Genomic DNA, 21,521 nt, shown 5'->3' with positions numbered 1-21,521 from the left:
ACGGACTAAGAGGAGAGAGAGAGAGGCCTGCCTATAGCACAGACTAAGAGGGAGGGAGAGAGGCCTGCCTATAGCACGGACTAAGAGGGAGGGAGAGAGAGCGAGCTGGAGGGAGAGAGGCCTGCCTATAGCACAGACAGAGAGATGGAGAGAGAGAGAGGCCTGCCTATAGCATGGACAGATGGAGGGATAGAGAGGCATGCCTGTAGCATGTAGGGAGAGAGACAGAGTGAAGGACAGAGAGCCTAAAACAGAGACTGAGAGATGGGAAGGGGTCTATAGTGAAGAGAGAGAGCAAGGGGGGAGGGGGGACAGAGATGTCTTCCTATAGCCCAGAGAGATGAAATAAGAGGCCTGCCTATAGCCTGCCCAGACAAGAGAGGCAGGGGAGCTATAGTCAGCTGACAGAGAGCATCAACCTCCTGCCCTCCTGTTTTAATCTACTAACTGGATGACCAGAAGTGTCTGGAGATCAGCGCTGTCACCATGATGAGAAGAGGAGGGTCCAGCATTTCAGCACTACCTGATTGGCTAGACGCTTCTGAAACCACAGAGTACGAGGACAATCTGGGTTTTGTAGTAAAAAATATATGTAACTAGCAAACTGCTAGTGGACCTTTTCATAGACCTATTTTTCTTATGTAGTTTTGTATTTGTTTTGCAAATCATGAAAGATCGCAACCAATGAGCATGCACTAGATAGGCAGAGATTAGCATAGGAAATAGAGGACAGCCAATCAGAAAGCAGACCCTTGACTACCTACAGCAAACTTTTGGGTTCGATTCAATCGATTGCGCTGAAGATCAGCGATGTGGCGTAATTTTAAAGGTAAATACTGATTGAGCCGACATGCAGAGTTTACAATGAATGCAGTTTCCCCAAACACGGGAACATGGCTTTTAAATTTCTATCGTGCTGAGATCTTCAGCACTACAGATTGAATCAAGTCCTTAGTCTGATATTTGATGAGTAAATGAAGGGGCAGGGGTTATATAAATATATATTCATAGATCTATATGTAAAACATGTTTTCTCACAATGGATCGCCAAATTTCTATACATATAATGTACATTTTGTAAAAAGAGCAGTTTTGTCACATTGATTCTTTCCAGGAAGAATTTTATATAATATAGATACTTAACCTTTTGTGCTTCAAAAAGTCATTTTCTCATGACGAGTTGTGGATCCGAACAGAGTTGGTGCAATTCTAACACAGCTTTTTGTCTTTTATTCTAATGAAATGCTATTACCTAACTGCTGTATCTGAGGTCGAATGAGAAGAAAACAGAAAAACAGCCTTTATACTCGTGTTTTTCTTTACAAACGTACATTTTATCTCACTTATAGATGTATTTTTCACAGAAGAAAATTGTGGTCATAATTGTTTCTTGTTCATTACACCTTGCAATGCACTTTTCATTGTTTTTCAGAGAAGATTCCCTATGCGTTTATTTCGATTACATATTGTATACTTACATATATATATATATATATATCTTAAAGGTCTAATGCAGCTGTTTTGTCTCAATATCAAATCATTTCTGGGTAACAGTTAAGTACCTTACTGTGATTATTTTCAATTAAAATTGTCAAAATGAAACCAATGGCTTCTTAGCACAGAGCAATTTATCAATCAAGAATGTTCCTAGGACTGACTGGGATTGGTCTGAGTGGGGAAGGGAAAACGATCTGTTATTGGTGGAGAGGTTTGGAACTTTGTGTAACCTAGGTTCAATAAGAATGAGTCTTATTGGTCGAACTCATTTGAGCAGGTCAAAACTCCATCCCACCAAAAACAGTTGGAAATGTCAGGCAGTCTTTTCTAACAGCTCTCACACTAAAAGGGCATTGTCATCATTTTCACAATTTCACAGTATTATTTCAACCTCTGTGGAAATGTAAAACAGAAATCACATTCTTGACTGCACTGTGCTTTTAAGATCATTTCTCTTTAAGGGTTTGCCTCCATTTTGAACACATTTATGCAGACCGCATTTGAATCGTTTTTTTCTTTTCAAGTGTAGCTGCCGATTTATTTTTCTGATGTGAAAATACATTTCCTACTAAACATAGACTTTGAAATGGTTGAATGAATCTGTACGTGTCTGTTTACTTCAAGGTACTGTGATGTCATTGAGATGTCTGCATGTTTAAAAAACAGGATTCAGTCCATGACTTGGTATTGTGGCGGGTTTTAATTTACCAAATGTTTGACCTCCTACCTCTTTCAAGACAAAACGGTATAAAGAAGAGTTTTTTTGTCTAGATATGACAAGGCCATATGACAGGAGACTGGCATTATGAGCTGCACATGGTGGGTAAATGTTTCACATACCACAGTAGTACTCTGACAGGCCGTTTACTGAAAATGCACACTTAACCACTCCATTTACTGAAAATGCACACTTAACCACTCCATTTACTGAAAATGCACACTTAACCACTCCATTTACTGAAAATGCACACTTAACCACTCCATTTACTGAAAATGCACACTTAACCACTCCGTTTACTGAAAATGCACACTTAACCACTCCGTTTACTGAAAATGCACACTTAACCACTCCATTTACTGAAAATGCACACTTAACCACTCCATTTACTGAAAATGCACACTTAACCACTCCATTTACTGAAAATGCACACTTAACCACTCCGTTTACTGAAAATGCACACTTAACCACTCCATTTACTGAAAATGCACACTTAACCGGTCCGTTTACTGAAAATGCACACTTAACCACTCCATTTACTGAAAATGCACACTTAACCTGAAAATGCCCGTTTACTGAAAATGCACACTTAACCACTCCATTTACTGAAAATGCACACTTATCCACTCCGTTTACTGAAAATGCACACTTATCCACTCCGTTTACTGAAAATGCACACTTAACCACTCCATTTACTGAAAATGCACACTTAACCGGTCCGTTTACTGAAAATGCACACTTAACCGGTCCATTTACTGAAAATGCACACTTAACCGGTCCGTTTACTGAAAATGCACACTTAACCACTCCATTTACTGAAAATGCACACTTAACCGGTCCGTTTACTGAAAATGCACACTTAACCACTCCATTTACTGAAAATGCACACTTAACCACTCCATTTACTGAAAATGCACACTTAACCGGTCCGTTTACTGAAAATGCACACTTAACCGGTCCGTTTACTGAAAATGCACACTTAACCGGTCTGTTTACTGAAAATGCACACTTAACCGGTCCGTTTACTGAAAATGCACACTTAACCACTCCATTTACTGAAAATGCACACTTAACCGGTCCGTTTACTGAAAATGCACACTTAACCGGTCCGTTTACTGAAAATGCACACTTACCACTCCATTTACTGAAAATGCACACTTAACCGGTCCGTTTACTGAAAATGCACACTTAACCGGTCTGTTTACTGAAAATGCACACTTAACCACTCCATTTACTGAAAATGCACACTTAACCGGTCCGTTTACTGAAAATGCACACTTAACCGGTCCGTTTACTGAAAATGCACACTTACCACTCCATTTACTGAAAATGCACACTTAACCGGTCCGTTTACTGAAAATGCACACTTAACCACTCCATTTACTGAAAATGCACACTGTTTACCACATTTACTGAAAATGCACACTTAACCGGTCAATCAACATTTACTGAAAATGCACAAGAAAGGCATGTTTTTACTGTTTGACTGCATGTTGTTAAGGGTCGTTTACTGAAAATGCACACTGTTGTTAACCGGTCTGTTTGACTGCAAAATGCACACTCAGTTTACTGCAAAATGTTGTTAACCGGTCAGTTTGACTGCATGTTGTTAAACCACAGTTTGACAAGAAAGGCATGTTGTTTAAGGGTCAGTTTGACATGTTGTTAAGGGTCAGTTTGACTGCATGTTGTTAAGGGTCAGTTTGACTGCATGTTGTTAAGGGTCAGTTTGACTGCATGTTGTTAAGGGTCAGTTTGACTGCATGTTGTTAAGGGTCAGTTTGACTGCATGTTAAGGGTCAGTTTGACTGCATGTTGTTAAGGGTCAGTTTGACTGCATGTTGTTAAGGGTCAGTTTGACTGCATGTTGTTAAGGGTCAGTTTGACTGCATGTTGTTAAGGGTCAGTTTGACTGCATGTTGTTAAGGGTCAGTTTGACTGCATGTTGTTAAGGGTCAGTTTGACTGCATGTTGTTAAGGGTCAGTTTGACTGCATGTTGTTAAGGGTCAGTTTGACTGCATGTTTGACTATTTTTCCTGGTCTGGCTGGTAGATGGAGAATAACACTGTATTGGCCCAGTCCCAGTCATACATAAAAACTCTTATCTCACCTTTGTAATAAATCTGTGTTCGACAGTGTGAAGGTTATTAGACTAGAATTTCCCTTTTCACCTGTCATGGAAATGTGGAAAGGAAACTACCTAAAAGCACTGTGATTGGCATCTCCAGCCATCGTCACACTTAGACCTTTAGTGTACCCATCCAGTTCCTCTTCAATACCACAGACTTCAAAGGATCTGAGTTTGACTATGGAGGTGAGAGTGAGAGGTTTCCCTTGGCAACACACTTCACTTTCATAACCACACAGGGAGAGGCCGGTTGGTGTTCAACCTGTTCATAAAACATGCTGTGGCCTCACACAGTAACCTATGGTGGAGGACAGTTACTTCTCCTTGCGTACGTCACCTACGTACTGAAAGCCTCTAAAACCTGAGAGCACTGCACCTACCCTATGATGTGTGTGATGGAGAGATATAGAGAGAGCCAGGGAGGGAGAGATATAGAGAGAGCCAGGGAGGGAGAGATATAGAGAGAGCCAGGGAGGGAGAGATATAGAGAGAGCCAGGGAGGGAGGGAGAGCCAGGGAGAGATATAGAGAGAGCCAGGGAGGGAGAGATATAGACAGAGCCAGGGAGGGAGAGATATAGACAGAGCCAGGGAGGGAGAGATATAGACAGAGCCAGGGAGGGAGAGATATAGAGAGAGCCAGGGAGGGAGAGATATAGAGAGAGACAGGGAGGGAGAGATATAGAGAGAGACAGGGAGGGAGAGATATAGAGAGAGACAGGGAGGGAGAGATATAGAGAGAGCCAGGGAGGGAGAGATATAGAGAGAGCCAGGGAGGGAGAGATATAGAGAGAGCCAGGGAGGGAGAGATATAGAGAGAGCCAGGGAGGGAGAGATATAGAGAGAGCCAGGGAGGGAGAGATATAGAGAGAGCCAGGGAGGGAGAGATATAGAGAGAGCCAGGGAGGGAGAGATATAGAGAGAGCCAGGGAGGGAGAGATATAGAGAGAGCCAGGGAGGGAGAGATATAGAGAGAGCCAGGGAGGGAGAAAAGGGGAATATGGTGTCCGTCTGTCTTTGTCTGCGTGTCCACTATGTGACAGGTGTTCTATAGCTTACAGAGAGAGAACACACTGAGGGAGGAAGATCAGACTGTGATGCTGCTCACCCTGTCTTGGAACAGACTATTCCCTCTGACAATGGACGGCTGACATTGTGACCTGTGGCCTAGCCTCCGCCAAGAGCCAGCGGCCTGTTGAATAAAATATGACTGTCCAGACGACCACAATGCAGAAAACGTTCCCCTGTACCCTCCCCAAGACAAAAGCACCACTGTTCTCCCATCACGGCCCTGTGAAGAAGGGCCCTGTCCTCTGGGCAGGGGTGGGGGGTGGGGCGTTTTGGGATTCCAGTGCGGGCATCACTGGGAGAGACGCCGTGCTTGTGGAACACAAACCATTGTTCTAGACCTACAGCTGAAAAGCATATGAATATTGATACATAGTTTGATATGTGGGAGATGAACAGAGTGGAATGCATTGAGACTGGGTGAGAATGAGCTGGTTTCTATACTAAAGGGAATTTGTTTACATGGAGATGCCAGTCTGATGATGTGCTGATGATGTCCCATGTACCCACTGTGTCATGGGAACACTGTATCCTAATAGAGAAGAGACTCATGTTGGTCATGAACAGTGAGTCCATCTAGATAATCTGTCCTCACACTGAATGAGGGAGTAGACTGCAATCCACCAGAGGAGGCTGGTGGGCGGAGCTATAGGAGGATGGGCTCATTGTAATGGCTGGAATGGAATCAACAGAACAGTATCAAACACATGGTTTCATTCCAGCCATTACAATGAGCCCATCCTCCTATAGCTCCGCCCACCAGCCTCCTCTGAATTTAACCAATAAACCGGGAACAATCGCTAACCAAATACATTTAGCTAATTAATAACCACATCAGCCCTAAAGCAATCATTCTCCTCTGACATTGTGTGTGTGATAAGTTTGAAGGAGAAAGTCAAGGAAATAAAGTTGGTTAATTTTCCCAGAACAGGAACTGAAAGCGGAGCGCCAACATTGCTTTCACCTTGTGGACTAGTTCTCTAAGTGTATTAACCAAATATCTGTTTGGTGACATTTCAGCACAGGTGTAAGTGTGCATGTGTGTGTACACGTGAGGTGTGTGAAAGAGAGGAGAGGTGTGTTTGTGAGAATTGTCTTCTGTTTTGCAGCTATGATGCGCTGAGTGTACAAAACATTAGGAACACCTGCTCTTTCCATGACATAGACTGACCAGGTGAAAACTATGAACCCTTATTGATGTCACTTGTGAAATCCACTTCAATCATTGTAGATGAAGGGGAGAAGACAAGTTAAAGAAGGATTTTCAAGCTTTGAGACAACTGAGAGATGGATTGTCTATGTTTGCCATTCAAAGGGTGAATGGGCAAGCCAAAAGATTTCAGTGCCTTTGAACGATGTATGGTAGTAGGTGCCAGGCGCACCGGTTTCAGTGTGTCAAGAACTGCAACGCTGCTGGGTCTTTCACGCTCAACAGTGTGCTGTGTGTATCAAGAATGGTCCACCACCCAAAGGACATCCAGCCAACTTGACACAATTGTGGAAAGCATTGGAGTCAATATGGACCAGCATCCCTATGGAGCGACAACTTGTAGAGTCCATGCCCCCAACGAATTGAGGCTGTTCTGAGGGCAAAAGGGGGGAAGTTATTCCTAATGTTTTGTACAGTCAGTACTGATGGCTGGTTTAAGAAACACAATTACATCTGAACAGAGCCTCGTTTACACCTTGCGCTAACATGTGAGTTTCGTCATCAGATGAATATGATCCAATGTCTTTCTGATCAAGTTTTGTTGCGTCTACACATGGTGTTAAAATGTGTCTCATCCGTCCACTGTGTCCACATTGTGACCTGATATTTGACAGAAATTCTTTCAAAATATTATGAATTTATTGAATTTAAGGCAATTACTGGTGCCATAAGACTTAGGTCAATGGTGCTTCCTGTCAATGATTTTAGTGGTTGGTATAATGATCATTTAAATGGTTTGACCATCCAGAACCGGAGGTCAGGAAGATCTGATCACAATCGGATGAATGTGTCTTTTAATCGCCTAATGTGGGGACAATGAGAATTTGGACAAGATCAGGACATAGAACGAATGTTAGCACCAGGTATAAACAGGGCTAAGGAGAGCAGTAGAACCAGTTTATGTGGATGTTTTTCGCAGGTTGACATTTATTGTCACGAGTCTTGCCCTGGAGGCAGCACTGAGTGGTTTCATGCCAGATTGGCCAGCGACGAAGTCAAAATTGCCGATATTGTAAAATTCATGATAACTAAAATTAGCTTTTTGGTGATAATTTAAGGTTATGGTTAGCCATCATTAGGGTTAGCGGTGTGGTTAAGGTTAGGGTAAGGTTTAAAATCAGATTTGATGACTTTGTGACTGTGCCAGCGAGTGACCACTCTGCAGAGCTGCCTCCATTACACGAGTCATCCCAATAAATGCCAACTTGCATGGTTTCCACGCTTCAGGCTTGACATTGACAGTCGGTACGGAAAAGAGACAGGTCTGAATTCAAGTGTAATATTCTCCTGTAACTACATTTGGACCTTCTTGATAGCGCTGTTTGGAGTAGCACATTTGTGGTGAGTTAGTCTACTAGATTATGTTATAGGTAATCCTGTGTGTGTATAAAGGTTTCTCATTAGCATACAATATATCATATACCTATATAGGTACACGACTGTTCAAAAGTTTGGGGTCACTTAGAAATGTACTTGTTTTTGAAAGAAAAGCTCATTTTTTGTCCATTAAAATAATATCATATTTATCAGAAATACAGTGTAGACATTGTTAATGTTGTAAATGACTATTGTAGCTGGAAACGGCTGTTTTTTTTTAATGGGATATCTACATTGGCGTACAGAAGTCCATTATCAGCAACCATCACTCCTGTGTTCCAATGGCACATTGTGTTAGCTAATCCAAGTTTATCATTTTAAAAGGCTAATTGATCATTGAGACTGGTGTTTTGCGGGTACTTTTTAATGAAGCTGTGATCAGTTAATCTCATCCATAGAAATATAATCATTCTTGTTCTATGTTCTTAACATGCTTTGTGATTTTAGTTCTATGTTCTCAACATGCTTTGTGAGTTTTAGTTCTATGTTCTCAACATGCTCAGTGAGTTTTAGTTCTATGTTCTTAACATGCTTAGTGAGTTTTAGTTCTATGTTCTGAACATGCTTTGTGATTTTAGTTCTATCTTCTCAACATGCTCAGTGAGTTTTAGTTCTATGTTCTCAACATGCTTAGTGAGTTTTAGTTCTATGTTCTCAACATGCTCAGTGAGTTTTAGTTCTATGTTCTCAACATGCTTTGTGAGTTTTAGTTCTATGTTCTCAACATGCTTTGTGAGTTTTAGTTCTATGTTCTCAACATGCTTAGTGAGTTTTAGTTCTATGTTCTCAACATGCTTAGTGAGTTTTAGTTCTATGTTCTCAACATGCTTAGTGAGTTTTAGTTCTATGTTCTCAACATGCTTTGTGAGTTTTAGTTCTATGTTCTCAACATGCTTAGTGAGTTTTAGTTCTATGTTCTCAACATGCTTTGTGAGTTTTAGTTCTATGTTCTCAACATGCTTTGTGAGTTTTAGTTCTATGTTCTCAACATGCTTAGTGAGTTTTAGTTCTATGTTCTCAACATGCTCTGTGAGTTTTAGTTCTATGTTCTCAACATGCTCAGTGAGTTTTAGTTCTATGTTCTCAACATGCTTAGTGAGTTTTAGTTCTATGTTCTCAACATGCTTAGTGAGTTTTAGTTCTATGTTCTCAACATGCTTTGTGAGTTTTAGTTCTATGTTCTCAACATGCTTTGTGAGTTTTAGTTCTATGTTCTCAACATGCTTTGTGAGTTTTAGTTCTATGTTCTCAACATGCTTAGTGAGTTTTAGTTCTATGTTCTCAACATGCTTTGTGAGTTTTAGTTCTATGTTCTCAACATGCTTTGTGAGTTTTAGTTCTATGTTCTCAACATGCTTTGTGAGTTTTAGTTCTATGTTCTCAACATGCTTTGTGAGTTTTAGTTCTATGTTCTCAACATGCTTTGTGAGTTTTAGTTCTATGTTCTCAACATGCTTTGTGAGTTTTAGTTCTATGTTCTCAACATGCTTTGTGAGTTTTAGTTCTATGTTCTCAACATGCTTTGTGAGTTTTAGTTCTATGTTCTCAACATGCTTTGTGAGTTTTAGTTCTATGTTCTCAACATGCTTTGTGAGTTTTAGTTCTATGTTCTCAACATGCTTTGTGAGTTTTAGTTCTATGTTCTCAACATGCTTTGTGAGTTTTAGTTCTATGTTCTCAACATGCTTTGTGAGTTTTAGTTCTATGTTCTCAACATGCTTTGTGAGTTTTAGTTCTATGTTCTCAACATGCTTTGTGAGTTTTAGTTCTATGTTCTCAACATGCTTTGTGAGTTTTAGTTCTATGTTCTCAACATGCTTTGTGAGTTTTAGTTCTATGTTCTCAACATGCTTTGTGAGTTTTAGTTCTATGTTCTCAACATGCTTTGTGAGTTTTAGTTCTATGTTCTCAACATGCTTTGTGAGTTTTAGTTCTATGTTCTCAACATGCTTTGTGAGTTTTAGTTCTATGTTCTCAACATGCTTTGTGAGTTTTAGTTCTATGTTCTCAACATGCTTTGTGAGTTTTAGTTCTATGTTCTCAACATGCTTTGTGAGTTTTAGTTCTATGTTCTCAACATGCTTTGTGAGTTTTAGTTCTATGTTCTCAACATGCTTTGTGAGTTTTAGTTCTATGTTCTCAACATGCTTTGTGAGTTTTAGTTCTATGTTCTCAACATGCTTTGTGAGTTTTAGTTCTATGTTCTCAACATGCTTTGTGAGTTTTAGTTCTATGTTCTCAACATGCTTTGTGAGTTTTAGTTCTATGTTCTCAACATGCTTTGTGAGTTTTAGTTCTATGTTCTCAACATGCTTTGTGAGTTTTAGTTCTATGTTCTCAACATGCTTTGTGAGTTTTAGTTCTATGTTCTCAACATGCTTTGTGAGTTTTAGTTCTATGTTCTCAACATGCTTTGTGAGTTTTAGTTCTATGTTCTCAACATGCTTTGTGAGTTTTAGTTCTATGTTCTCAACATGCTTTGTGAGTTTTAGTTCTATGTTCTCAACATGCTTTGTGAGTTTTAGTTCTATGTTCTCAACATGCTTTGTGAGTTTTAGTTCTATGTTCTCAACATGCTTTGTGAGTTTTAGTTCTATGTTCTCAACATGCTTTGTGAGTTTTAGTTCTATGTTCTCAACATGCTCAGTGAGTTTTAGTTCTATGTTCTCAACATGCTCAGTGAGTGCTCCAACACTGCCTTGAGTCCTAATTGAGAAGTTTAAGACTTCCAGTCAGCTCTTTTTTGGGGTTTCTGTTGTTAGTTTTCAGAGGAGTTGTGGAATTTCATTTATAGCGTTTGACATCGTCCTGAGCTTTGTCTTTCATGTGAATTCTCTCTGGTCTGTATTTAGTCACACCGTGGAGCAGTCTGTATTGTTCTGCTTATAGGCGTGTTACATTTTGTTTTATGGTTAGGGGTTAACAGTTACTGCTCTGGGAACTGTTTCCTCTGAATGTGACCTCCCAGAATGTGTGCTTCTGTAGAATGTCTAAAGATGTGTCTCTGAATGTATCTTATCTCTTTCTCTCTTCTCTAGAATGTTTTTAAAAATATTTTTCTTTATCTATAATCATCTAGGAAATTAGGTGACAGGGACAGGGAGGAGACTCAAGCAAATGCACCCCCCCACACACATACTTTCTGTCTCTGTCTCTCGATCTCTCTCTCTTACACACTCCAACACACACACACCCTCTCTCACTCACACACACACACACACACACACACACACACACACACACACACACACACACACACACACACACACACACACACACACACACACACACACACACACACACACACACACACACACACACACACACACACACACACACACACACACACACACACAATGTTGGAGAATGTAACCATCCTCTGTCAGACCGGTTTCCACAGTTGCCTTCTTTATTCTTCTCCAGCATTGTGTCTTTGACCTGTAATGTTCAGTCTTCCTCTCAGTACTCATGATGGACTGTACGCCTTGAGTTCAATGTATCACCTTAATGCATCATCATTTCCATGACAATGGATTATATTTCTATAGAAATGGGGGGCTTCTCCAGTGAGGATCTCAGTCTGTGGATCTAACCCCTTCAGACAGGATCTATCCCCTTCAGACTAGCTATCCCCTTCAGACTAGCTATCCCCTTTAGACTAGCTATCCCCTTCAGACTAGCTATCCCCTTCAGACAGCTATCCCCTTCAGACTAGCTATCCCCTTCAGACTAGCTATCCCCTTCAGACTAGCTATCCCCTTCAGACTAGCTATCCCCTTCAGACTAGCTATCCCCTTCAGACTAGCTATCCCCTTCAGACTAGCTATCCCCTTCAGACTAGCTATCCCCAGACTAGCTCAGACTAGCTATCCCCTTCAGACTAGCTATCCCCTTCAGACTAGCTATCCCCTTCAGACTAGCCCTTCAGACTAGCTATCCCCTTCAGACTAGCTATCCCCTTCAGACTAGCTATCCCCTTCAGACTAGCTATCCCCTTCAGACTAGCTATCCCCTTCAGACAGGATCTATCCCCTTCAGACTAGCTATCCCCTTCAGACTAGCTATCCCCTTCAGACTAGCTATCCCCTTCAGACTAGCTATCCCCTTTAGACTAGCTATCCCCTTCAGACTAGCTATCCCCTTCAGACTAGCTATCCCCTTCAGACAGGATCTATATCCCCTTCAGACTAGCTATCCCCTTCAGACTAGCTATCCCCTTCAGACTAGCTATCCCCTTCAGACTAGCTATCCCCTTTGGAGACTAGCTATCCCCTTCTGACAGATCCCCTTTAGACTAGCTATCCCCTTTAGACTAGCTATCCCCTTCAGACTAGCTATCCCCTTTGACTAGCTATCCCCTTTAGACTAGCTATCCCTCAGACTAGCTATCCCCTTTAGACTAGCTATCCCCTTCAGACTAGCTATCCCCATCAGACTATCCCCTTCAGACTAGCTATCCCTCAGACTAGCTATCCCCTTCAGACTAGCTATCCCCTTCAGACTAGCTCCCCTTCAGACTAGCTCCCCTTCAGACTAGCTATCCCCTTTAGACTAGCTATCCCCTTCAGACTAGCTATCCCCTTCAGACTAGCTATCCCCTTCTAGACTAGCTATCCCCAGACTTCAGACTAGCTATCCCCTTTAGACTAGCTATCCCCTTTAGACTAGCTATCCCCTTCAGACTAGCTATCCCCTTCAGACTAGCTATCCCCTTCAGACTAGCTATCCCCTTTAGACTAGCTATCCCCTTCAGACTAGCTATCCCCTTTAGACTAGCTATCCCCTTCAGACAGGATCTATCCCCTTCAGACTAGCTATCCCCTTCAGACTAGCTATCCCCTTTAGACTAGCTATCCCCTTCAGACTAGCTATCCCCTTTAGACTAGCTATCCCCTTCAGACTAGCTATCCCCTTCAGACTAGCTATCCCCTTCAGACTAGCTATCCCCTTCAGACTAGCTATCCCCTTTAGACTAGCTATCCCCTTCAGACTAGCTATCCCCTTCAGACTAGCTATCCCCTTCAGACTAGCTATCCCCTTCAGACTAGCTATCCCCTTCAGACTAGCTATCCCCTTCAGACTAGCTATCCCCTTCAGACTAGCTATCCCCTTCAGACTAGCTATCCCCTTCAGACTAGCTATCCCCTTCAGACTAGCTATCCCCTTCAGACTAGCTATCCCCTTCAGACTAGCTATCCCCTTCAGACTAGCTATCCCCTTCAGACTAGCTATCCCCTTCAGACTAGCTATACCCTTCAGACTAGCTATCCCCTTCAGACTAGCTATCCCCTTCAGACTAGCTATCCCCTTCAGACAGGATCTATCCCCTTCAGACTAGCTATCCCCTTCAGACAGGATCTATCCCCTTCAGACTAGCTCCCCTTCAGACTAGCTATCCCCTTCAGACTAGCTATCCCCTTTCAGACTCCCCCTTCAGACTAGCTTTAGACTCCCCTTCAGACAGGATCTATCCCCTTCAGACAGGATCTATCCCCTTCAGACTAGCTATCCCCTTCAGACTAGCTATCCCCTTCAGACTAGCTATCCCCTTCAGACAGGATCTATCCCCTTCAGACAGGATCTATCCCCTTCAGACAGGATCTATCCCCTTCAGACAGGATCTATCCCCTTCAGACAGGATCTATCCCCTTCAGACAGCTATCCCCTTCAGACAGGATCTATCCCCTTCAGACAGGATCTATCCCCTTCAGACTGGATCTATACGCTTCAGACAGGATCTATGCCCTTCAGACTGGATCTATACGCTTTAGACTGTGTCTAACACCTTCAGACAGGATATATCCCCTTCAGACTAGATCTATCCCCTTCAGACTAGCTATCCCCTTTAGAATCTATCCCCTTCAGACAGAATCTATCCCCTTCAGACAGGATCTATCCCCTTCAGACAGGATCTATCCCCTTCAGACAGGATCTATCCCCTTCAGACAGGATCTATCCCCTTCAGACAGGAGCTATCCCCTTCAGACTAGCTATCCCCTTCAGACATAATCTATCCCCTTCAGACAGAATCTATCCCCTTCAGACTAGATATATCCCCTTCAGACTGGATCTATCCCCTTCAGACTGGATCTATACCCTTCAGACTGGATCTATCCCCTTCAGACAGGATCTATCCCCTTCAGACAGGATCTATCCCCTTCAGACTAGATATATATCCCCTTCAGACTAGATATATCCCCTTCAGACTAGATATATCCCCTTCAGACAGGATCTATCCCCTTCAGACTGGATCTATGCCCTTCAGACTGGATCTATGCCCTTCAGACTGGATCTATGCCCTTTAGACTGGATCTATACGCTTTAGACTGGATCTATCCTCTTCAGATAGGATCTATACGCTTTAGACTGGATCTATACGCTTTAGACTGGATCTATACGCTTTGGACTGGATCTATACGCTTTGGACTGGATCTATCCTCTTCAGACAGAATCTATCCCCTTCAGAATGGATCTATCCTCTTCAGACAGAATCTATCCCCTTCAGAATGGATCTATCCTCTTCAGACAGAATCTATCCCCTTCAGAATGGATCTATCCTCTTCAGACAGAATCTATCCCCTTCAGAATGGATCTATCCTCTTCAGACAGAATCTATCCCCTTCAGAATGGATCTATCCTCTTCAGACAAGATCTATGCCCTTTAGACTGGATATATACGCTTTAGACTGGATCTATCCTCTTCAGATAGGATCTATGCCCTTCAGACTGGATCTATCCCCTTAAGACTGGATTTATACCTTTCAGACTGGATCTATACGCTTTAGACTGGATCTATACGCTTCAGACTGGATCTGTCCCCTTCAGACTGGATCTATCCCCTTCAGACTGGATTTATACCTTTCAGACTGGATGAAGTGTGTGTGGTTGTTTGTGGGTGGGTGGGTGCGTGCCTGCCTGCCTTCCTGCATGTGCGTGAGTGAGTCTGTATAGCCTCTGACAATTTGCCAAACAATCAAGAGATTCCGACCACAATGAATGTTTACTAAACTGTAGACAACATAAGGGCTGTGTTTAGCCACATCATTATGGAGGCTTTGCCACCTGAGGGTGTCTGTGCACAGGTGTTACGTTTCAGATCTGTGTCCTCGGCCCCTCCTCACTCTCAATTCAATTAAATTCAAGGGATTTATTGGCATGGGACACATATGTTAACATTGCCAAAGCAATTGAAGTAGATAATAAACAAAAGTGAAATTAACAGTAAACGTTACACTCACAGAAGTTCCAAAAGAATAAAGACATTTCAAATGTCATTATGTCTATATACAGTGTCGTAACGATGTGCAAGTAGTCTCTCTCTCACTGTGTGTGTGTGCTGTTTTATGCATGAGACTGCTGCTTCTGTTTCAGTAACGTGTTACTTTGGGTGACCACTCGGCCCTGGCACCTACCCCACATGTTAGTAACTGTTGATGTCAACAGCATAAAGGTGAACATGACATGGCTGCAGGAGCTTATAAAAGGGTTGTAGGGAGAATGATGGACATGAAGTGGGCTGTAGAGACAGTCATCTGTTACTGACGTCATAGTAACACAAAGCTGAGGCAATTCCATTGTAACCAGCTTGTTACGATGCCTCCTTAATGCACTCTGACCTCCAACCTCACATCACCTATAGGACTATATCATAGTGTATCAACCTTAACCCAACACCTAGCTACGTGTGCATGTGAAGGACTTGGTATAGAGAAGTGTGGAGGGACCTTAACCCAACACCGAGCTACGTGTGCATGTGAAGGACTCGGTATAGAGAAGTGTGGAGGGACCTTAACCCAACACCTAGCTACGTGTGCATGTGAAGGACTCTGGTATAGAGAAGTGTGGAGGGACCTTAACCCAACACCGAGCTACGTGTGCATGTGAAGGACTCGGTATAGAGAAGTGTGGAGGGACCTTAACCCAACACCGAGCTACGTGTGCATGTGAAGGACTCGGTATAGAGAAGTGTGGAGGGACCTTAACCCAACACCGAGCTACGTGTGCATGTGAAGGACTCGGTATAGAGAAGTGTGGAGGGACCTTAACCCAACACCGAGCTACGTGTGCATGTGAAGGACTCGGTATAGAGAAGTGTGGAGGGACCTTAACCCAACACCTAGCTACGTGTGCATGTGAAGGACTCGGTATAGAGAAGTGTGGAGGGACCTTAACCCAACACCGAGCTACGTGTGCATGTGAAGGACTCTGTATAGAGAAGTGTGGAGGGACCTTAACCCAACACCGAGCTACGTGTGCATGTGAAGGACTCGGTATAGAGAAGTGTGGAGGGACCTTAACCCAACACCGAGCTACGTGTGCATGTGAAGGACTCGGTATAGAGAAGTGTGGAGGGACCTTAACCCAACACCGAGCTACGTGTGCATGTGAAGGACTTCAGGTATAGAGAAGTGTGGAGGGACCTTAACCCAACACCGAGCTACGTGTGCATGTGAAGGACTCGGTATAGAGAAGTGTGGAGGGACCTTAACCCAACACCGAGCTACGTGTGCATGTGAAGGACTCGGTAAGAAGTGTGGAGGGACCTTAACCCAACACCGAGCTACGTGTGCATGTGAAGGACTTGGTATAGAGAAGTGTGGAGGGACCTTAACCCAACACCGGCTACGTTGCATGTGAAGGACTCGGTATAGAGAAGTGTGGAGGGACCTTAACCCAACACCGAGCTACGTGTGCATGTGAAGGACTCGGTATAGAGAAGTGTGGAGGGACCTTAACCCAACACCGAGCTACGTGTGCATGTGAAGGACTCGGTATAGAGAAGTGTGGAGGGACCTTAACCTAACCCTTGGTGACCTTGTTGAGAGGTTCAGATCTGTTGACTAAGGTGTTGGGTTGACAGTTGTTAGACTGGGGTTTGATTCCCGGTTGGGGCTACTGCCCAAATTTGCTACAATATCATGACTGTGGTAGTCATGAATCCATCTACCACAGGATTTGGAGGGTCTGAATAAGGGGTCATTCTCACGCAGTCAGCAACCCAAGACTTAAGGACTTTAGGACCTGGGGGGCATGTAGCCTAGTGGTTGGAGCATTGGGCCAGTAACCGAAAGGTTGCTGGATTGAATTCCCGAGCTGACAAGGTAAAAATCTGTTGTTCTGTTCCTGAACAAGGCAGTTAACCCACTGTTCCCCGGTAGGCTGTCATTGTAAATAAACATCTGTTATTCTGTTCCTGAACAAGGCAGTTAACCCACTGTTCCCCGGTAGGCTGTCATTGTAAATAAACATCTGTTATTCTGTTCCTGAACAAGGCAGTTAACCCACTGTTCCCCGGTAGGCTGTCATTGTAAATAAACATCTGTTATTCTGTTCCTGAACAAGGCAGTTAACCCACTGTTCCCCGGTAGGCTGTCATTGTAAATAAACATCTGTTGTTCTGCCCCTGAACAAGGCAGTTAACCCACTGTTCCCCGGTAGGCCGTCATTGTAAATAAAAATGTGTTCTTAACGGACTTTCCTGGTTAAATAGGAATAAATTTAAAAAAGGACTCCTGTCTCTCTCTCTCTCTCTCTCTCCACTCAGTAGAAGTAAGTGGCCTTATAAAAACACACAGAGCAGGTTGACATCCAACTGTTTCTCATGCATCCGCTCTCCTCCCTACGCGCCGTCAAAGAAAAATAGTGGTTTCTTTCTATCAGCTGCTCTGCTATCAGCGGTTTTCTACTGTATGTTTAACAAGGTGAGGCTGAGAGAGGGAGCACCATAGAGCCTGGAGACTGTAGACAACCTCTGCACAGATGTTGCCTCTGTCTTTTGCCATTTGAATGGATTGCCTTTATGGTGTCATAACCAAAGAATATCCAGGAGGAGTGAATGTGGTTCACTGGTTGAATGTGACTGAAGCTAGCTATAGCTGTGACTTCTCCCCTTTTCAATGTCATACAACCACAGTGTTCATCTCAGGAGATTAACTCTGTTCTAGGAAATACCTTTAGAGAGTTTTCAGATCTGAGTCATGCTGATGGGAATTCTTTAGGAGGTGGCCTAACAATAGTTTATTGCCTGGTTAACTGCTGATCAAACATGTCCCTGTCATTTACATGTGACAAGCTAAATGTAAGATGTCAATTCAGAACATGTAAACAGCTGAAGTGTATAAACCTTTGGTCTCTGTTAAAGAATTCAAAGCCTATAAAATGAGTGGTGTGTGTGTGTGTGTGTGTGTGTGTGTGTGTGTGTGTGTGTGTGTGTGTGTGTGTGTGTGTGTGTGTGTGTGTGTGTGTGTGTGTGTGTGTGTGTGTGTGTGTGTGTGTGTGTGTGTGTGTGTGTGTGTGTGTGTGTGTGTGTGTGTGTGTGTGCGAGAGAGAGACCAAGAGGGGGAGACAGAGATTAAGGGGGAAATGTAACATTAAGGGGGATATGTAAAACATATTCTCGGTCTTTTCATATTCTAAATGTCTAAAAATCGAAATACTTATCATGTAAATGAGGTTGGAGGTGGAGGCGTTATTTAACGTTGTAATCGTCCTGAATAACGTATAGCGAGCGAGGCGGTTTCGGGTCGACTGCAGTTACGTCACTGTGGTGCGAGAAGGGACTTCGGAGAAGCAAGAGGACAGACGTTAGTAGTAGGAGCCAAATGATACCGTGGAAAAGAGAGGTAGCCGTTTAGCGCTCCGGGAACTGTTTTCATGCTGCACAAACCACGAGGTAGGCCTAATAAAATATTTCATCCTTTATGATAACTCTGAAATGTTTTTTTATTTATTACGAAATCATGTCACAGCTTTTGTTTCGTTTTCCAGTAAGCCTATCAGAAAATGTTAGAGAAAGTGATTTGATTTTGCTATAGTTTGTGTCAATACATAACTGTTTAGGCCATGGAGCTGAATAGATCCACATGATTTATAGTTGAAATGTATTCTATAAGCCTATGGCTCTGTTTTAAGGTGTAACCTAGATGGGTCACATCCCAGTCAACTAAACTATATAGCCTGTAATTGCTCAACATTGTATATATTGTTTCCTAATGTAACAATTAACAGTTCATATTTTCAAATAATTAATTCATTACCATATAGCTATATACATTATTAGGCTACTTTCAGAGTCTTTTTTCTTCGGAGGAACAACAGTATTTCTGATTCCAATGATTTATGGCAGTGCAGTTTCTCAGCTCTTGTAGGCTATAGGCATAATCTGCAGTGAGAGGTATTTAGACTCTAATTCAAACTGCATGGGTTTTAGATGTACGTTAGTAGTTTCCTTCAGGCTCTATCAATTGTGTCTAGTCTGAGCGCGTAGAGGAATGAACGTCACAGAACCAAGCCTAGTTTACTTTCTGTCTGATGCCTGTTGCTTTTTGTCATTCTTCGAAATATTCTTCTTAATAGGTTATAAAAAAAGTAAAATCGTGAAAAGAATCATGTAAAACTCCAAGGTCTTCTACCTGAGCCTAATTATTTCCAATAGGTACACTTCCGGCTACAGCAGATAGTCTCCCCTATCAGTCCACAAATCAACGCGTTCCATTTGGGAGCAAGTATGCGGTGATACTGTTCCCATTGGGATTATTTACCTGCATGGTGTGCAAACACACCGCTCTCTGTTGCCCTTGACCGAATAGAGCGAATTCCCCCCTGATGCAACGCGCCCGCGAGAGGAGAGAAGGAGAGCTGGGAACTGGGGGAGGGAGGGGAAGTGGGATGTTTGGCGACAGCTATGCAAACTGGCTCCAATCTCAGTTGGGGCGGGCAAACCGAGGTGACAGACCATTCCGATTCCCAGGATTGTTTTCATCCGCACATCGACCCCGTGAACTCCTCAACTCGAGTGATGCTGACGTTGAGCAGATCCGGATTACTGTACCAGGATCCCCAGACGGTTTTTCCAGATGGTCGCCCTCTAATACCGCTTTCTTAACCCCCAAATGAAGGATTCCACTCTAATGCAGTTTACAGTAATTTATCCAGTAATGGGGTTTTCTGGGTGTTAAACCAATGAATGTCTTGTAATCCTGGGTAATTGTATTTCACCCTCATGTCTTTTTCCAGGCCTACATTAGGCGGCTATTACATTGTCATCAATATCATCAATTCTTTGTTTTTCACTTCATCATTTTAGTCATTTAAGCAGCTATCAACCATGCTGTGATGGTCATGTCAGGTTATCAACCATGCTGTGATGGTCATGTCAGGTTATCTACCATGCTGTGATGGTCATGTCAGGTTATCTACCATGCTGTGATGGTCATGTCAGGTTATCAACCATGCTGTGATGGTCATGTCAGGTTATCTACCATGCTGTGATGGTCATGTCAGGTTATCTACCATGCTGTGATGGTCATGTCAGGCTATCTACCATGCTGTGATGGTCATGTCAGGCTATCTACCATGCTGTGATGGTCATGTCAGGCTATCTACCATGCTGTGATGGTCATGTCAGGTTATCTACCATGCTGTGATGGTCATGTCAGGCTATCTACCATGCTGTGATGGTCATGTCAGGCTATCTACCATGCTGTGATGGTCATGTCAGGTTATCTACCATGCTGTGATGGTCATGTCAGGTTATCTACCATGCTGTGATGGTCATGTCAGGTTATCTACCATGCTGTGATGGTCATGTCAGGCTATCTACCATGCTGTGATGGTCATGTCAGGCTATCTACCATGCTGTGATGGTCATGTCAGGCTATCTGCTGTGATGGTCATGTCAGGCTATCTACCATGCTGTGATGGTCATGTCAGGCTATCTACCATGCTGTGATGGTCATGTCAGGCTATCTACCATGCTGTGATGGTCATGTCAGGCTATCTACCATGCTGTGATGGTCATGTCAGGCTATCTACCATGCTGTGATGGTCATGTCAGGCTATCTACCATGCTGTGATGGTCATGTCAGGCTATCTACCATGCTGTGATGGTCATGTCAGGCTATCTACCATGCTGTGATGGTCATGTCAGGCTATCTACCATGCCGTGATGGTCATGTCAGGCTATCTACCATGCTGTGATGGTCATCTACCATGCCGTGATGGTCATGTCAGGTTATCTACCATGCCGTGATGGTCATGTCAGGCTATCTACCATGCCGTGATGGTCATGTCAGGCTATCTACCATGCCGTGATGGTCATGTCAGGCTATCTACCATGCCGTGATGGTCATGTCAGGCTATCTACCATGCCGTGATGGTCATGTCAGGCTATCTACCATGCCGTGATGGTCATGTCAGGCTATCTACCATGCCGTGATGGTCATGTCAGGCTATCTACCATGCCGTGATGGTCATGTCAGGCTAAGATCTTTTTATTGTTATTTTATCCAGAGTTGTGCTGTTATTCAGGCTATCAGCTGCCTGTCAAACAGCTGTAGTGACTGGACGGTGCCTGTTACAACATAGTTCATTGGTTACATCAGTAATATGCAAAACCTTCCAAGCGGTACAGGATATTGTGTTGTCGGAGTGCCGTCCGAAGAGGGAAACTGTGTTTGACATTAATGGGACACATTAACATGTGGTTCATGGAAATAGGAGACATTCAGCACACACCTTCTTCCT

General features: G+C 43.1%; 1 protein-coding gene and 2 long non-coding RNA genes across 8 annotated transcripts in view; 2 read left to right on the top strand and 1 right to left on the bottom strand.

Moving 5' to 3' along the window:
• Positions 1-7,813: 7,813 nt before the first annotated feature.
• Positions 7,814-21,521, top strand: part of depdc7a (DEP domain containing 7, paralog a) — a 28,519-nt gene continuing 14,811 nt past the window's right edge. The window contains exons 1-2 of one of the 4 annotated variants that reach the window (XM_052517273.1): positions 7,851-7,961; positions 18,502-18,669. In XM_052517273.1, coding sequence (XP_052373233.1) covers positions 18,651-18,669 — 19 coding nt within the window. In that variant the 5' untranslated portion in view covers positions 7,851-7,961; positions 18,502-18,650. Of the gene's footprint in view, positions 7,962-18,501; positions 18,670-19,665; positions 19,856-19,899; positions 19,919-21,521 lie in introns of those variants that run through there. The other 3 variants (XM_052517274.1, XM_052517272.1, XM_052517275.1) reach the window with 3 other exon arrangements.
• LOC127929290 (uncharacterized) lies at positions 14,102-17,579 on the bottom strand. Of its 3 annotated transcripts, none has more exons than XR_008134321.1 (5): positions 16,665-17,579; positions 16,418-16,480; positions 16,227-16,352; positions 15,862-16,163; positions 14,102-15,797 (listed from the first exon to the last, which is right to left on the bottom strand). It is a non-coding gene; the product is annotated as an uncharacterized LOC127929290 (long non-coding RNA). The 3 variants fall into 3 exon arrangements; XR_008134319.1 differs by having other exon boundaries at positions 15,862-16,113; positions 16,240-16,352; XR_008134320.1 differs by lacking the exon at positions 16,418-16,480 and having other exon boundaries at positions 15,862-16,113; positions 16,240-16,352.
• On the top strand, positions 19,925-21,277 carry LOC127929291 (uncharacterized). The gene is made up of 3 exons (XR_008134322.1): positions 19,925-20,248; positions 20,435-20,558; positions 21,009-21,277. It is a non-coding gene; the product is annotated as an uncharacterized LOC127929291 (long non-coding RNA).

The sequence above is a fragment of the Oncorhynchus keta genome, unplaced genomic scaffold (assembly GCF_023373465.1).
Source record: "Oncorhynchus keta strain PuntledgeMale-10-30-2019 unplaced genomic scaffold, Oket_V2 Un_scaffold_6322_pilon_pilon, whole genome shotgun sequence".
Lineage (NCBI taxonomy): Eukaryota > Metazoa > Chordata > Actinopteri > Salmoniformes > Salmonidae > Oncorhynchus > Oncorhynchus keta.
The sequence above is the reverse complement of the archived record's forward strand: the minus strand, read 5'-3'. Positions and strand labels throughout refer to the sequence as shown.